At 35.6% G+C, this 18,180-nt stretch overlaps 1 protein-coding gene across 1 annotated transcript in view; it reads right to left on the bottom strand.

Moving 5' to 3' along the window:
* LOC127557246 (thrombospondin type-1 domain-containing protein 7B-like) overlaps positions 1–18,180 on the bottom strand; it is a 570,574-nt gene that overhangs the window by 2,869 nt on the left and 549,525 nt on the right. The window contains exon 12 of the mRNA XM_051990636.1: positions 2,389–2,583. Coding sequence (XP_051846596.1) covers positions 2,389–2,583 — 195 coding nt within the window. The remainder of the gene's footprint in view (positions 1–2,388; positions 2,584–18,180) is intronic.

The following is an 18,180-nucleotide window of genomic DNA, read 5'->3' as shown; positions in this document are numbered from 1 at the left end:
TTTAAATGTTTTAATAGCTTTATTAAAAAAAAGCTTGAATTATTTTCCACCCAATTGTATGAATTATTTGAATATTTGAATGTATATTGGAATGGTCCATATGATAAAAAATACTTTTCAAAATCCAAAATTTTCTTAATAAATGAATTATTCATAATTGTGCAGAAAACTCAAATAATGACTTGGTCTAAAAACTACTATGACAGAATATTCCATCTAGTGCTATTGCCATTTATGCTAACTTTTAGGCAATGAGAGAATTCAAGTTTGTGCATGTGTGTGTGTGTGTGTGTGTATACTTGTGTGTATGTGCATATGTGTATATATGTATGTATTTATTTATTTATGCATGTATATATGTATGTGTGTATATATACATATACATATGAGAAATAATTCATTTGGACCCCTACACTATTCCAATCAGTAGTAGTCAATCTGAAATGATTCCATAGTGTTTGTAAGTGTTATATACCTCTGACCTACAGACTCTATTACTTGCTTAATCATAGAAAGTTAACTAGAGGCCCACCTTGTTATTCCTTGTCATAGTGACCAAGCCCAGTGTGCCAGAGATGACTCAATTACCTGGAAAGTTCTTCAATATCGTTTTTGTTATCTCTGGATCATTTTTTCCTGTTCAACATGATCAGTAGACCATCTTATGACCACTTAGTGAGATGTTCCATGCTTCACTCAATCTGTGATAGCTTATAACGTTTCCTCCTATCTAACCCAAGGAACAGGCCATTCATATGACCATTTAGTCAGTGCAGATGTCCCATGTTTCATCTAAATTGTGATCCTCCTGACATATTATTTTGGTTATTTTCAACATATATCAATTGATAGAATTATTGTTTATTCTGTATAACTACTTTTCCTCTTTGCCACCACCATACAGACATATGATTGGACCAGTTATTCTCACATACTACAAACAGAGCCATAAAAATATAAAATAATTTTCTATAAATCTACAAGTTAATAATTTGAAAAGAAATTCTAGCAATTCTTTTCCACTTTCAGGGTTTAGAGGCAAAATGGATATCATCATGAGAGATGAACTAATTGCTAATTTGTATGAATTCCTCACTTTAAAGAAAATGTCCTCTAATCTCAAAAGGTCCTGGAGGATTAGTGTTGTTTAAACTTTAATAACATTTATGTAAACATCTGCTAATTAATTATGTGTCATTTGGTGTGTGCAGTGAACAAACATTTTAGCGTGTCCAATACCTTCTTAATACTTATGTACTCCAAGTCCTATCAATTAATTTATTAATTTAGGAGTATTTTATTGTAATGGGCTGAAACTGAGTTGATGCACTGAGACCTGAGCCCCTAAGGCTAATAGTCAATTAGACAATACTCTATTAGTATATTCTTAGAGAAAGAATGGCTCTGCCCATTACTCTGCAGGCTTTATCTGTTGTATAGGAGATTGGGTGGAGGATTTGGAAGGTGGAGTGAGAAAGGCAGAGTCACTCCTGGCCAGTTTTGTGTCATGATTCCACTCACTTCATATTGCCATTCTGTTCACCTGCACAAAGAATAAAGATCAAGGACTTTTGCTGATCCTGACTCCAGCTGATTCTAAAGTATCCAGGTTGCTAATGTGGTCATCACATTTTACTTTCAAAAGAAATTAGACTACTTATGAGAACTTATGAGAACATATGAATGGTGAAAAATCAGTGAAAATACTATTCTATAGAATAACAGAAATAATGGTGATTTTTATTCAATAAATAATAAATAATAATTGGACCATATTGTACCATATTATATTATATAACATGTAATATCATATCCTATATTATATTATTTATCATACCATATAGATTTAGAGCTAAAATATCATCTGGCTTAATGTTCTCATATTAAAAATGAGAAAATAAGTGTCTCGTAAAAGAGTCAAAATTCCCAATACACTTAATAGAAAGCTATACAACAATATGTGTCTCAAAATTCTTTAATAATTTAAATGTGAGGAATTATCAAGATTTAACTTTGTGATACACTTTGAAATTGTGTATATGGAGAAAAGTTTTCCCAGATCAAAGCAACTGGCATTACAAAGTACAATATTGTTGAATGATCATATATTGCTTAAATCTTCAGGTTGTGTCAAGCTTTATTTTTCATTTATTATTTATTATTATTGTAATTATCAAATTAAGATTCTCCTTAATAATTCCAATACAAAGCAACAACCAAAACAAATCTTAGTACAAGAAAAATGTTAGAATTGAATCTATTTTTAACTTGAGACTTCTGAAATAACTTTCTAACCATGTGCTAAAATAAATCAGACATTTGACAGTGGTATAGAATTTCTTCAGGAACAACTATTATTTGAACCAAAATATAAGAATCAGATCCTACCTGTCAACTGTCGGCGGCGGGTCCTCACTGTGTCACAATCTGTTGAGCATGGGGTGAATTTTGACCAAGGAGTGAACATACAGTCATCTCGGCAGGGGATGTAACACTCTTGCACAAGGGGAGGCATGTCCCCTGCCCACTTAAGGCAGTCAACCATTTCTGCAGACTGATTATTATCAGACAGACATGTGACAGCTAAAATATAAAACAGAGTTTCAAATTACTAATTTAGTTTAAATCCATAGATATTTATTAGCAGTATGACTTAAACGTAGGTAATAGTCAAGAATATCTACATGCAAATACTATTTTGAATACTTTACTTCTTTGTACCTTTAACTAGGTTATTCAATGCCCCAAAACCTCAGTTTTCCATCTATAAAATGAGGCTAATTATAAAAGCTCTGGTTTGTATCTAATAGGTTTATAAGGGTCAGACAAGATAATACATACAAAAACACTTTTCAAACCTAAAAGAGTGGCTAAATATATGTCAGTTAGGGAATGAAACCACACTCCAGCTCAAGATAGATGAGGAAAAACTTCAAGAAAGGTAAGTCTCATTGAAGTGAAAATGAGTATTCAGCCCAATTCAAATAGACTTTGCAAAAGCCATGAGAGGATATTAATCACAACAAATCCCTTAGTCCTGGCTCAGTAGAGAAACAGCTTCCAGTACCAGTTCAGAAGGTAAACTATGGGAAACCAGGCTATTTCCTGAAAAGAGCAGGCAAAGCTACCCTGTGCTAACACTATGCTCAAAGCCAAGGCTCAAAGCTGCACAGGAAGCTTGGCCCAGTCCTCCATTTATCCCAATAGCAGAACTCAATCATAAAAGTAAAAAACGAGAAGATAGTAAAAGAAAAGAAAAGAAAAGAAAAGAAAAGAAAAGAAAAGAAAAGAAAAGAAAAGAAAAGAAAAGAAAAGAAAAGAAAAGAAAAGAACATGAGCAAGAAATAGAAAAGAACCTTGACTATAGAAAGCTACTATGGTGACAGGACAGAACAAAACATTAACTCACATGAGGGACAAAATGTCCACAGAGTAAATCTCAAAAAGTGATATGAAATGAGCTCAAATCCAAAGAGGTTGCTTAGAAGTGCTCATAAAAGATTTTAAAAGGCAAATAGAGAGAAAGAAGAAAAAATGAGAAAGGAAATAAGAGATATACATGAAAGTCAACAGCTTAGAAAAGAAAGGAAAGAAATTGAAGAAAATAATTCCTTAAAAAGTAGAATTCACCAAATGAAAAAAGAGATACAAAAGCTAATTAAAATTTAAAACGGGACAAATGGAAGCTACTGACTTTGTGAGACAGCAAAAATTAGTCAACCAAACTAAAAAGAATGAAAAAAAAATGGAAGAAAATGTGAAACACTTTATTGGAAAAACAACCAACCAGGAAAATAGATCCAGATGAAACAATTTTAAAATTAATGGCTTACATAAAGGCCATATCAAAAAAAAAAAAAAAAAGAAGAAGAAGAAGAACCTGCATAGCATTCCTCAAGAGATTATTAAGGAAAACAGCCCCAATAATCTAGAAATAGCGGAGAAATATTCACCGAAAGAATCCATCATCACCTTTGGAAAGAAAACCTCAGGGAACATTGCTGTGAAACACCAGAACTAAATTTCAAAGGCAAAAAAAAAAAAAAAAATACTGCAAGCTGACAGACAAAAACAATGCAAATGTCAAGGAGCAACACTTAGGATTATCCAGGATCTGGCAATAAAGGATCTACAATCCTGCTACAAAAAGGATCATAGGGTGTGGTGTTCTCTTCTTTAAAATATAATGGTTCTCTCTGGGAGCAGGTTTCTCGGGGAGGTTTTCTGGATGCAGCCTTAGTTTCAGTTCTGAGTAATAATCACTCCAAACACAGCCAGGAGTTAAAATCCAGTCCTTTATTGTGTCCTTCAAAGTCTTGAGCTTCAGCCCCTAGTTCTCCCGAATGTCTCCAGCCAGCACAAAGGTGCAATATGGAATGACCTCCCATAGTGGACTTTCTGTGTCTCTCAGAGTGCTCTTTGGCCCTGAGAGCTTCTTGCTTATATGCTGTACACTGAGTACACACCAATCATTATATCACTGGGAAACCATTATTTGTTGTAGGATTAAATCAATTCTAAACTAGATTTAACCATTGTCTCCTCAATTCCACTTAGTACCTTGTTTCAAGTTCTGGCCCATAACATTTTGTAGGATCAGATCAATCATACTGAACCATGCTAAATTAGATAATTATTGTCTCTATCAATTCTAATGACTTAACTCTTCGTAAGATTCCAGTAAGAGGTCCTGGAATATCATAATCTAGGAGGTAAAGGATTTAGGGTTACAACCAAGAATTAACTATTCAGTAAAACTTAGCATCATCTTTCAGGGGAGTTGACTGGTCTTCAATGAAGTAAGAGACTTTCAATCATTTCTATTGAAAAAAAAAAACAGAACTAAACAGAAAAGTACCATCACTTATGTGATTATCCTATAGTTTTGAAACCCCCAAATTTTATTGTAGAGAGAATATTACTATCAATACTAACACTAATCAGTGACAATAACAAATAAATAACAAGATTTGTTCTATTTTTTTTTATCTGAAATCCACCACAAACATATAAATATATATGAGAAAGGGGGAATCACTTTAGTTCCTAATATGTTCCATATAATGTCCTAAATACTTCACAAATATTGAACATGAAAATGAGATGACAGTCAAAATCTTGGAATGAGAATATAATAACAATAAATAACTCATATCTGTATTTTTCAGTTTACAAAGCATTTTCCCCATGATATTACACTGTAATATTATTGTTATTACCATATTACATTCAAATGTATTGGGAGCATATTTGGGGCAATATTTTTATTTGAGTATAATATTTACAGCTCTGAAATACAAATTTATGCTGAGCATAATTAAGAGTAGCTGCCATATGAATCTCTTTCCAATTATCTGAAGAGATAAAGTAATCTAAAGTCTTTATGCTTATCCTTGGGGCCAAAACATTAATGGAGATAACATAATAGGTAAAAATGCAATACATGTTCAGTTTGAACATATATTTCTTGTCACATTAACTCTCTTTTTTTTAACCTCTTTTCTCTCTAGATACTTAAGACACTGTCCAATGGAAAAAATAGATGCTCATATCAACAATGTACGCTATATTTTTCATTATTTTAATTATTATACTTTACTACAAAAAGGCAAAGGCTTTGATCTCCAGTTGCTTTCAAAAGAACACTGTTTTAATTGCAAGCTTAGATAATCAATCTTAAGTCAATTTGGAGAATTATTGTGGAAAATAAACCTTTCCACAATAACACTGTGAAGGATGCCAAACAGGTAGTTTTTTTATTTAAAATTCTAATTAAATTCATAATTTAAACAACTTTAGAAACATAGTTTTTTTGCTATCAGTACTCAAAGATTAGAAAACATTGTCTTGATATTTGTTTCTTACTACTTTTCTAGAACAAATCTAGCAGTTAGATGCTGGATAACAAACTTAAGAAACTCAATGAATACTTTACCACATTGTGAAGATATACCAACTATTAACATCATAATTAATAGGAACATGGTAGTTTTGTTTAGGATTATGGAGTAATGTTCTGTTTATTTGCAGTAATGGAGAAAAGTGAAACAATAGGTTATTTGGAAACAAAGGATAACCAATTACCATTTATCTTTGTTTTGGAATGCAGTTTGGCAGTGGGGCACATAGACACACATGTGTGTCCTGCAGGTCATATCTAAACATTATGGCTGTTGTAACTGTCCAGAATAATGGTAGAAGGAGAAATGATTGTCTTCATAATACCCAGAGAACCATATTTAGTATCAAACCTTAATTCAAAGAGCTAAATGAATGCTGTATACCTACATTGTTCTTATTTCACTTACTGAGTTTACTCTAACATTCCTACTTGATTATTTTATTATAGTACCTTTTTATTTTTCAAAATACATGCAAAGATAGTTTTCAACATTCACCCTTGCAAGACCTTATATTCCAAATTTTTCTCCTTCCCTCCCCTTCTTTTCCAGACATCAAGTAATCCAGTATAAGTTAAACATGCAATTCTTCTGCACATATTTCCACATTTATCATGCTACATAAGAAAAATCAGATCAAAAGGTAAAAATTCCAAGTTTCTGATTACGTGTTGAATCATTTTTCTGTCCCTGTACATTGGGTGGGCTTGGTGCTCCCAACACAGCAGCTGACTGCTTTTTTGATAGATTTTTTATTCGGTATTTGACTTGGCATTGTGATCATTTTAAATGAGAAGTTTTTTGAGGGTAATCTGATAGTTCACAAAGAGTCACACTCTTTGCTCCACCATCTTGACTTAGTTCTCTTATATTGCATACCATAAAGGTGCATTATCAAAGACTCTTAGAAATAAAAGTTATAATAATCTTCAGTGCTATGCCCTGAGACAATGTATCCATTCTTCCTAAGTCGATAAGCAAGTAATAGGTAAATTACTATATTGTAGGGGATTAAGTAAGACTTGATTAGAATTGAACTCTTGCTATGCAATTATAGATTTCATCTAATAAATATAGTAGTCAGATTTCTTAAAGTTTAAAGATGCTAACTTCTTTTTTTCTTTATTTTTTTCTATATTAAAGCTTTTTATTTTTCAAAACTTATTCATGGACAATTCTTCAACATTAGCCCTTGCAAAACCTTGTATTCCAATTTCCCCCCATTTCTCCCACTCTCTCCTCTAGATACAAGTAATCCAATATATGTTAAACATGGTAGAAATATATGCATACATATTTCTACAATTATTGTGCTACACAAGAAAAATCAAATTAAACCAGAAAAAATGAGAAACAAAATAAAATTCAAGCAAATAATAATGAAAAGAGTGAAAATGCTAAGTGGTGAACCATGCTCAGTTCCTGCTGTCCTCTCTATGGGTGTAGATGGCTTTCCACATCACTAAACCTTGGAACTGGTCTGAATTATCCCATTGTTGAAGAGAGCCACGTCCATTAGAATTGATCTTGATATAATCTTGTTGTTGAAGTGTACAATGATTTTCTGGTTCTGCTCATTTCACTTAGCATCAGTTCATGTAAGTTTCTCCAGGCCTCTCTGTATTCATGCTACTCGTCATTTCGTACAGAACAATAGTATTCCATAGTACGCATATACAATAACATATTCAGCCATTCTCCAACTGATGGGCATCCATTCAGTCCCCAGTTTCTAGCCACTACAAAAAGGGCTGGCACAAACATTTTTGCACATACGGGTCCCTTTCCCTCCTTTAAGATCTCTTTGGGATATAAGCTTAGTAGAACACTGCTGGATCAAAGGATATGCACAGTTTGATAACTTTGGGGGCTTAATTCCAAATTAAGATGCTAACTTCTTGAGACAAAATCAAGTTATTATTGCTAACATGAAATAATTACCAAAAAAAATCTTTAAATATTTTCCATTACATGAGTTATTTAATTAAGTACTTATTGAAATCTGTTAGTTCTGGGCAGCTAGATGGTGCAGTCAGGAGGGCCTGAGTTTAAATGTGGCCTCTTAACACTTAACACTTTCTAGCTGTGTGACCCTGGGCAAGTCACTTAATCCAAATTGCTTTAGCAAAACAAAAGAAAAAAAAAAGAAGAAAGAAAGAAATCTGCTAGTTTCTTTGTTTTCAGTTTAAAGCTATCTAAGAAACAATAACAATACATAGATATTAAACACAAAGAGAGCACATGCAGAATAGGTGGCATGAGCTAATGATTACAGATCAACCCAATTTAAAGGACCCTACCACTGCCTAGAATCTTGCAGTCAAATTATATTTCAAATAATGGGGTATCATGCTATAATACATAGCAGATTCTTGTCAGCTCTTGTTAAAAGGTTAGCCCCTATTTAAAATAGGAAATTCCTTGGAGGCCAAATCCATCTTTTCTGAGATTTAACCCAAGAACATGGAGAAGAGCTAGAAGAAGCTAGAGAAAGTAAGATCTAGTAACTAGTGAAGAAGTTTCTGAAGAAGGCCAACAACATGGTGATCCTCCCTGCTACCTTTTTTTTTTCCTGTGGATCACCCAACAGACATTAAATTATTGTCTACTATGAGCTTTTCCTGAATAAGGTTTTGGAGATATTACAAAAGATAAATACAAATAAAAAGTGTAAGGACACTGTTCATATTCTTGAAGAGTTTATAGTTTTGTAGCAAGAAACATGAAGTATAGTTAGAATCTTTACTTTCTTTTTTTAGACTTTTGTCCAAGTTTGATCAGTTCTTTGATGTTCACAGGAACTGAAGCTTGATTTCTGGAAGGTTATAATTTTTCTTAGGACTTTTCTTAGGACTTAGGGTATCTATGTGCCAGCATTTTCCCATATCATGCTTTTTTTTCTTTCTTTCTTTTTTTTTTTTAGATGACATTTTTTTTTTTTGTTAATAGGCACATATTAAAATTAACACATAATATATAACACAAAAGTGTTAATAGGCACATATTAAAATAAACATATATAACACAAAGGTTGCTAATAGGCATATTAATTATGGCATTTTGGGTGGCACAGTGGCTAGAAGGCTGGGCCTGGCATCAGGAAAACTTCTCTCTGGTTGTTGCTCAGTTGTGACAGCCATGTCCAGCCCTTGTTGTCCCCATTTGGCCTTTTTTTGGCAGAGATCTTCCCTAGTGGATCCAGTGGATCCATTTTGTCAGATAGTCGGAGATAAGATGACTTGTCCAGGGCTAGGCAGGATGTGAAGCTAGATTTGAATTCAGTTCTTCTTGACTCCAGGTCTTGTGCTCCATCTTTTTTTTTTTTTTTTTTTTTTTTGTGAGTGGGTTGGGGAGGAGACATTTATTTAGTCACTCCAAATACAGGATTTGGAGGCACAGGAGTCAAGGGCATGTTACAGTGTGCCTGACCATGGGAAGCACAATGGCAAGTGAAAAGAACTTCGACTCTGAAGATAGAGGACTTGAATGAAACACTTGAGTCTTGCAGTGTATCCTTCATTTTCTCATCTTTGTTGAAGTAGTTGTAGGAGGAGTTGGGTTGAACTATATTCTCTTACTTTACTATGTTGTCTAGTTTCTCCTTTTTCTACTTCTCTTGATTCCTGTTGTTGGAGATCAAATTTTTTGTTTAAGTCTGGTTTTTTCCTTAGAAACAGATGGAATTCCTCTATTTCATTAAATGTCCATCTTCTTCCTTGGAAAAAAATACTCAGCTTAGCTGGGTAGTTTATTCTTGGCTGCATTCCAAGTTCTTTTGCCTTTCGGAATATCTGATTCCAGGCCCTTGGATTCTTTAATGTTGAGGCAGCCAGATCTTGGGTGACCCTTATTGTGGCATCTTGGTATTTGAACTGTTTTTTCCTGGCTGCTTGTAAAATTTTTTCTTTAGTCTGAAAATTCTGAAGTTTGGCCACAATATTCCTCAGAGTCTTTATTTTAGGGTCTTTTTCAGAAGGTGTTCGATGAATTCTTTCAATGCCTATTTTCCCTTCCTGTTCTACTACTTCTGGGCAGTTCTCTTTGATGATTTCCTGTAAAATAGTATCTAGGCTCTTTTTTTCATCATAATTTTCTGGTAGTCCGATGATCCTCAGGTTATCTCTCCTAGATCTATTTTCCAGGTCTGTTGTTTTTCCAAGTAAATATTTGACATTTTTTTCCAATCTTTCATTTTTTTGGCTTTCCTTGACTGATTCTTGATGTCTCAATGAATCAGTCATTTCTATTTGTTCAGTTCTGATTTTTAGTGAGTTATTTTCTTCATTAGCTTTTTTAACTTCTTTTTGTATATGTCCAATTGAGTTGTTTTGCTCTATGGAATTTTTTTCCATTTCACTAATTTTTTTTTTTTTTTAAGTGAGTTATTTTCTTTTTCCAGTTCGCAAATTCTGTTTCCCTGCACTTCTTGGGAGTTTATTTACCTTTTCCAATTCACATTTTAGGAAGTTGTTGCTCTCTTGCATAGCTTCTCTTTCCTTTCCCCATTTCTCTTCTAGCTCTCTTTTAAGGTTTAGTCTCTTCTAGGAGAGCCTTTTGTATTGGAGACCAACAATTGTCTGGAGACTGTCTGCTATTAGTCTCTTCAGGGTTGAAAAGCTGTTTTTTTTCTGTATAGAAACTATCATTCGTTCTTTTGATTTTTTTTTTTTTTTACTCATTTTGTTAAGCCTGTAAGGTCTGCCTTCAGGGCCAGGAGGTTACCAGCTTCCTCAGCAGAGCAGTGAAAGGTATATGGATGGGTAGCTGTCCTGCCAGCCGGCTACAAAAAGCAGCGAGGTACTGGAATGCTCTGGGAAAAAGTTCCCCACCCGGGAGTAACTCAGGCCTGCAGGGTGGAGCTGGGAAAGTGCCCTGCAAAGAACTGTGTGAGATAATGACTGCCCTGGGGCTAGATGTTTAGCAGTGAGAGTTTCACTTCCCAAGCCAATCCCTGCCCTGGGGCTGTGGGTATTAGTAGCTGAGCAGTGAATGGATTTGCTGGGACCTGAAGTATCTGCCCTGAAGCACAGTCAGCTGGGGAGGTTCTATTGCCCTAGGTTGAGCCCCCCACTCTGCCGATTAGAGGCTGCCCAGGCTGTGCCCCGCTGCGTGCAGATTAGTAACTGCCCTCACAAAAGCCCCGAATCACAGGATGAGGCCGCAGGGCTGCCTTACAGTCTGCCTGAGTCACTTCCGGGTTTGAGGGGTTACAGCCAGATCTCGTTATGTTCTGGCGTTTTTTAGAGTACCCCTCTGTTTTAGGCTTTAATCTCTCTGCCAGTTTACTTCTTTGTAGTCAAGGCAGAGCAGTTAGCCTACAGCAGAGTGGTCCCTATAACTTCTCTAGCCACAGAGATCACCCCAGCCCCTGGTCTGCTCAGGACGCTAGTCTCTCACTGCCTGTGCTAGTCTGTTCCTGGCCTGTTAGAATTCAAATGTTGGCGTTCTTGTTCTTCTCAAGGCAAAGCCGGTTTAGAGGCTTGGAGCCCTTCGGATGTCTCCAAATCCAAAGGTTCTGTCCTTCAGCCTCTGCCTCTGCTTTCTTCTGCCTCCAACCAAGACAGAGATGGAAGGTCTCTCTTATCTCCTTCTGGGGAGCCCAGCCACCAACTTGCCGCGAAGAGAGGGCTTCTGGCGTAGCTCCACTGAAATCCGTTAAAGTGTTCTCTGCACCAGAGTCGTTCCTCTCGAGTCCAGAGCGATCAGCCAGCCAAGAGGAAAAAATATATTCTGTCATAGATCCCTCATCGCTGGCCTTTTATCTGCCTCTTCTGAGAGAATGGGATTATGGGTTTTCTCCCATAGTGCTCTCTGGCCCAATGAGCTTTAAGGGAGGTGTAGAAAGTATACTTTGTGAAGCTAGCATACTTGTGGACTCCAATGAGTAAAGGTGTGAACACAAGCCTTGTCTTAATTAGTTCTACTTAGTACCTTGTTTCAGGTTCTGGCCAAAACATCTTCTTGTAAGATTAGATCAACTCTAATTAGTTAGCAGTTAGTAAGGATTCCAACATCTCCCCCTTTCTTTTGTTTTAAAACATAGGGGGTTTCTGAGGGGGTACACATAAATCCATCAATATGGGCCAGAACTTTGTAACAGATATACATGGTATACATAAATCCATCAATATGGGAGGCATTATACATAATTTACATGAGCACATAGCAATATAACACAGGCTAGTAGTAATGTCACAAATAACAAGAATCAATCTGAAAATTTACATATGTCCATAAGTCCTAGAAACAGTCCAATAGGATTCCATTGTCCATTAGTTCATGTGCCAGGAATCTAATAATTCTTGTGAGCACAATCAGCAACAGAACCACCTGATATTTCTTGGTTCTTCTCCTTTGTTTCAAGGGTCTGCTCCATCTTTCTGCGATGGACAAGGCGAATGCAGCTCGTAGGCACCCATCTGATTCCTTCTCCACCTGTAGAGATGCAAGCAAATCCTCTCCCCCAAGCAGTTAGCCTATCTGGTCCCTTCCATTCACCACTTTCTGGATCTCTCCACATCACCTGGCGATTATCTAAAGATAGTGGAGCTGCTCGCACTGGACACTGCTCTTCTGGGGGGTTATAAAACCTGTCTGCTGGAGCCAGTGCATCTTTATCAAAGATTAAAAAATTAATGGTATAGAGAACTAAATTTAGAAGTTCTCTAGGGTTACCCGTGGCTCCCCCTTTCTTTTGTTTTTGGAGGAGTGTTTTAATGTCCCTGTTTCTTCTTTCTATTATTGCTTGACCTTGAGGATTGAAGGGTATGCCAGTAGTGTGTAAAATCTTATACTGTGCACAAAAGTGTTCAAAATGTTTGGAGGTATATGCCGGTCCATTATCCGTTTTTATTTCTTGTGGCACACCCATAATTGCGAATGCTTGAATAAGGAATTCAGTGACCACTCGGGCTGTCTCTTTTGCTGCTGGTATGGCAAAAGTGAATCCTGAAAAGGTGTCTACCACAACGTGGATAAAAGACAGACAACCAAAAGATTTATAATGAGTCACATCCATTTGCCAGATTTCATTGGGTCTCAAACCACGAGGATTCTTCCCTGGAGGCAGTGTAGGAGCTTGGAAGGGAAGGCAAGCTGTACAGCTTTTCACTATGCTCCTAGCTTCTTCTCTTGTAATCCCAAACTGTAAACGCAAAGCTCGAGCAGCCTGATGGTATTTAGAATGGGATTCCTGGGCCTCCTGAAATAAAGGCATACTGGCCAACATAGTTAAAAGGCTATCTGCCTTTGAATTTCCATCAAAAATAGGACCTGGAAGTCCACTATGTGAATGGACATGCAGGATATAAATCTTTCCTGGATGCTTTCTCACTTGCTCTTGAAGTTCCTTAAAGAGCTGATATATATTAGAAGCTGCAAATTTTATTTGGGCTGTGGCAATTCTTTGTACCACACCTACTGAATAGGCTGAATCAGATATTATATTTATGTCGCCTGGGTGATAAGTGAGAGCTAGCATGATCGCATATAATTTGTTCTGCTGAGTGGACTGAAAAGGAGTTCTGACTGCTCTTTTTACGGTTAAATCATGAGAGTATACAGCACAAATATTTTGTTTGGCTGCGTCTGTAAAAATAGTTGGTCCTTCAAGAGGAACCTTAGAAACCTTCTCCTCAAAAATCCATTGCCAATTATGCAGTAGTCTGGTTATCTTTAATGGAGATCCATGTGCAAAATTTGGAGCCATGGCCAATAAAATTTGCCACTCTGGGATGGTTTCACAGCATACATTAATTTGTGCATTTGTATAGAAGGTGTATATCTTGTCAGGTCTTGTCCCAGATAATTGTACTGCTCGCTTAATGGCCTTTAAGAGAATCCTAGCCACAAGCACTGGGTAAGGCGTAAGGCTTTGTTCTGGTTGTGCTGAGAGGTTCACCCACTCTATCACACTGTCTCCTTGATGAAGGACTGCTGTGAGTGCTTCTTTCGTAGCAAAAACTGATATTTCCAAGGGTTTTTGAGTTGCTCTTTCAACTACATTGGATAAAGCCAGTTCAACTTCTCTCAAGACCTCTTGAGCTTCTTTTGTAAGCCGGCGTGGTGAATTTAAAGCAGTGTCTCCCCTTAAAATGTCATATAGGGGTTGCAATTGATTGGTAGTTAAACCTAATACTGGACGCACTTGTCTTAATTAGTTCTACTTAGTACCTTGTTTCAGGTTCTGCCCAAAACATCTTCTTGTAAGATTAGATCAACTCTAATTAGTTAGCAGTTAGTAAGGATTCCAACACTGGCCCCTCAGGACAAACCTTTCCTGGTGAGCTTCCAGATTGACTTTGGCTGGTAAATTGTAGTGCTTCTCATCTTCATGAATTTAAGCAGTGAAGAGCTATTTTTGAGGCTGGATTAAATAGTTGGTTATGAGGGGAATCACCACATCATGCTTTTCTTTCTGTACTGGCATGCATAAAAAAGAGTCATTTTGGTCCAGTAGAAATTTTGAGGCTTGTCTTAGGCAATAAGACAATGGACAGAGTTCTGGGCCTGGAGTCAAAAAACTCTTGAGCTCATATCTAGTATCAGACACATAAGAGCTTTGTGACTCTGACTAAGTAAATTAATATAACAGCATCTACCTTTAAGGAGCATTTTAAGGATCAAATGAGATAACATTTATAAAGTGTTTAATCTGTTGCCTAGCACATAGTAGGCACTTGATAAATGCTTGTTTCCTTCTAAAGGATGGATCTCTTTCCCTTTGGAACTCTTCAAATTTTGCTCTTTTAATTCCTCCCCCCCTCTCTAGAAATACCAGGGATTACTTCATACAGAGTAAGACTTAGACTAAGGAACACATAGGTTCAAATCACATCTCAAACACTAGCTGTGTTATTTTGGGCAAAACACAATCTCTCTGTGCTCTTTTCCTTTTCTCTAAAATTAGGGTATTGGAATCAGTGGCCCTTAAGGTCTCTTCAAGATATAAAATCTTTCCTTCATCTTTTTCCTTCTGTTCCTCTTCTCTAAGCCCTTCTACAAATTAACTCTGGCTCTTCTGCTAATTTTACCTTTCCTTAGGTTCTCCCAAAACTCTCCTTCCAGAATAAAGCTCAGGCCATTTTCAACAATTCCAGAATTTCTTAGCAAATTTTCTTCTTCAGTTAAAGTCTTTCTCCCACAGATATCCCATTTATTTATTGGGATTATTTATTTATAAATTATAATTTTTATATATATATATATATATATATATATATATTTATCTTCAATCAACTAATCAATTATTCTATATCAACTATCAATAAAGATTAATTAAGTACTTTACTATACCAGGCCCTAAGTTTGGCAGTGAAAATATAGGTACAATCAGGATGAATACATAAAGGCTTGAAGAGACTTACATGAACTGATGCTAAGTGAAATGAGCAGAACCAGCAGATCATTATACACTTCAACAATGATACTGGATGAGGATGTATTCTGATGGAAGTGGATTTCTTTGACAAAGAGAAGATCTAACTCAGTTTCAATTGATCAATGGTGGATAGAAGCAGCAACACCCAAAGAAAGAACACTGAGAGATGAATATAAACTGTTTGCATTTTTCCCCCCCCGGGTTATTTTTACCTTCTGAATCCAATTCTTCCTATGCAACAAGAGAACTGTTTGCTTCTGTACACATATATTGTATCTAGGATATACTATGACATATTTAACACGTATAGGACTGCTTGCCATCTCGGGGAGTAGAGGGAGGAAGGGGAAAATTCAGAACAGAAGTGAGTGCAAGGGATAATGTTATAAAAAATTGCCCAGGCATGGGTTCTGTCAAAAAAAAAAAAGAAGAAGAAGAAAATATAGGTACAAAGAATAAAACAATCTCTACTCTTAAGGAGCTTATATTCTAATGAAAGAAAAAAATGAAAACATAAGTATATACAACCTAAATATAAAGACATGTAAAGTATTTGGATATGAGGGTAGTTTGAGAAGGAGGGAAGTAGCAGTTAGGAAAATTAGGAATGCAGAAAATGAAGATTAATTGCATTGTAAATGAAGAGAGTGTCTTTTAATGGTGGACCTAAAACAGAAATTCATCCCAAGCATAGATGATGGCTGGGATAAAAGAATGGAGAAAGAAAATGGAAAATGCTAAAATCAACTTTTAATATCCCATCCCTGTTCCCTAACATACACATACCAGGTATTAGAATGCTTTTTCCTTAAAATGTGTTGAGACACTACTCATAAGACTAAAAACTCAGACTGTGGATATCATTCCCTCATCATCTGAGTTAAAAGCTACTTTGAGGAGCTCCAAGGGCTCTCTGATGTTAACAATGGGTAATTTAAGCCAGGATTTTGCCAAGCTAAATCAATTTGAGATATCTGCCCTGATTATATCTCTTACTAAAGATAAGTAAATCTCTTTTTGGTAACTATTGAATCACTTACCAGAGTCTCATTTTGTTCCAAAGGCCTAATTTGGGTTAATCCAGAACAAGTACTGTCTGTGAACAACAGGTCTAGTTTGGCTGGAATATAGCATGTAGAATGTCATGGCCAGGATAAAAAGCTCTGTAAATGTTACACAAACTTTACTTCTGATTTGAGAGGCACTGAAAAGTCAATGGAGTTTTTCAAGGAATGACATAATCTGGTTTAAAGAAAATTGCTTTGACTACAGGGTGTGTTAAATAGCTTAAGATTTGAAAAAGAGAAAACAATTGGAATGTCATTGTAATAATGTAAGTGAAAGGTGATGATGACCTGAACTAAGGAGATCTCTATGTGGGTGGAGAGAATGGGACAAATGTAAAAATGTGGAAGCATAATGGCTAAGATTTGGCCTTTGATCTGAAATATCATATGAGCATGATTAAAGAATTTTATCATTATGAGGACTGTTTGAAAAATTCTACATAGATAAAGGGTATAGGAATGAATTGATTATGTTGACACAAAGTGAAAAAAATAGAGTTTTGGATCAATAGAACAGATTCAGTACACAAAACTTAACAGTCAATGACTATAGTATTCACTGTTTGATAAACTCAAAGACTCAAGCTTCTATATTATGGCAGAAACTTACTTGGATTTAAAGTGCTAGACTAATATCTATATCCTATACCAAGATATGTTATAAATGGGTTCATGATTTAGTTATAAAGTTAATACCATAAGCACATTAGGAGAACAAGGAATAGTTTACCTGTCAGATCTTTGGAGAAGGGAAAAATTTATGACCAAAAAAGACAAGGGAATATTGTGAAATGCAAAATGGATGACTTTGATTAAATTAAATTAAAAAGGTTTTATTCAAACAAAATCAATACAGACAAGATTGGAAAGGAAACAGAAATCTGGAAAACAATTTTTGCAGCCAGCATTTCTGATAAAGACCTCATTTCTAAAATATATAAAGAACCGAGTCAAATTTGTAAGAATGTAAGTTATTCCCCAATTGATATATGATTAAAGGACATTTACAGACAATTTTTCAAATGAAGAAATTAAAGCCATCTATAGTCATATGAAAATATGTTTTAAATAATTATTGATTAGATAAATGCAAATTAAAACAACTTGAGGTATGGCCTCACACAAAGGAAATTGGCTATTATGACAGAAAAAGATAATGAGAAATGTTGGAGAGGATATGGGAAAATGGTAACACTAATGAATTGTTGATGAAGTTGTAAACTCATCCAACCATTCTGGAGAGCAATTTAGAACTATATGCAAAATGCTATAAAAATGTCCATACAAAGATATGGTAATGGACCATTTGATACTGGGTCTGTATCCCAAAGAGATCATAGAAAAGGGGAAAGGCCCTACATGTGTAAAAATGTTTATGATAGTTCTTTATGTGGTGGAAGGAATTGAAAATTGAGCCCACCAACTGGGGAATGTCTGAATAAATTATAATATATGAATGCAATAGAGTACTATTCTATAAGAAATGAAGGACAGATAGATTTCAGAAAGGCCTGGAAAAAATTACATGAACTGATGCTGAGTTAAGTGAGCAGAACTAAAAAAAATTAGTAACATCAAAATTGTATGATTGGGAGAATGGGGGTGTAACAGAGCCAAGATGGCAAAGAGAAGATATGATTTTCCGTGACCTCCTCTGACCATCTTTAAAAGCAACAGCAGATTAAGTCTCTAAACTGATTTTGGAGTAAAAGAACCCACAAATATTTGGAGTATAATACATTCCCAGAAGATGATATCTTGGAAGAACTTCAGAACAGGTCTGTTTCAAACTGGAAGGGGGATAGTCAATTGAGCCCAGATTGCAACACAAAGA

This window comes from Antechinus flavipes, chromosome 3 (assembly GCF_016432865.1).
Source record: "Antechinus flavipes isolate AdamAnt ecotype Samford, QLD, Australia chromosome 3, AdamAnt_v2, whole genome shotgun sequence".
Taxonomy (NCBI): Eukaryota; Metazoa; Chordata; class Mammalia; order Dasyuromorphia; family Dasyuridae; genus Antechinus; species Antechinus flavipes.
The sequence above is the reverse complement of the archived record's forward strand: the minus strand, read 5'-3'. Positions and strand labels throughout refer to the sequence as shown.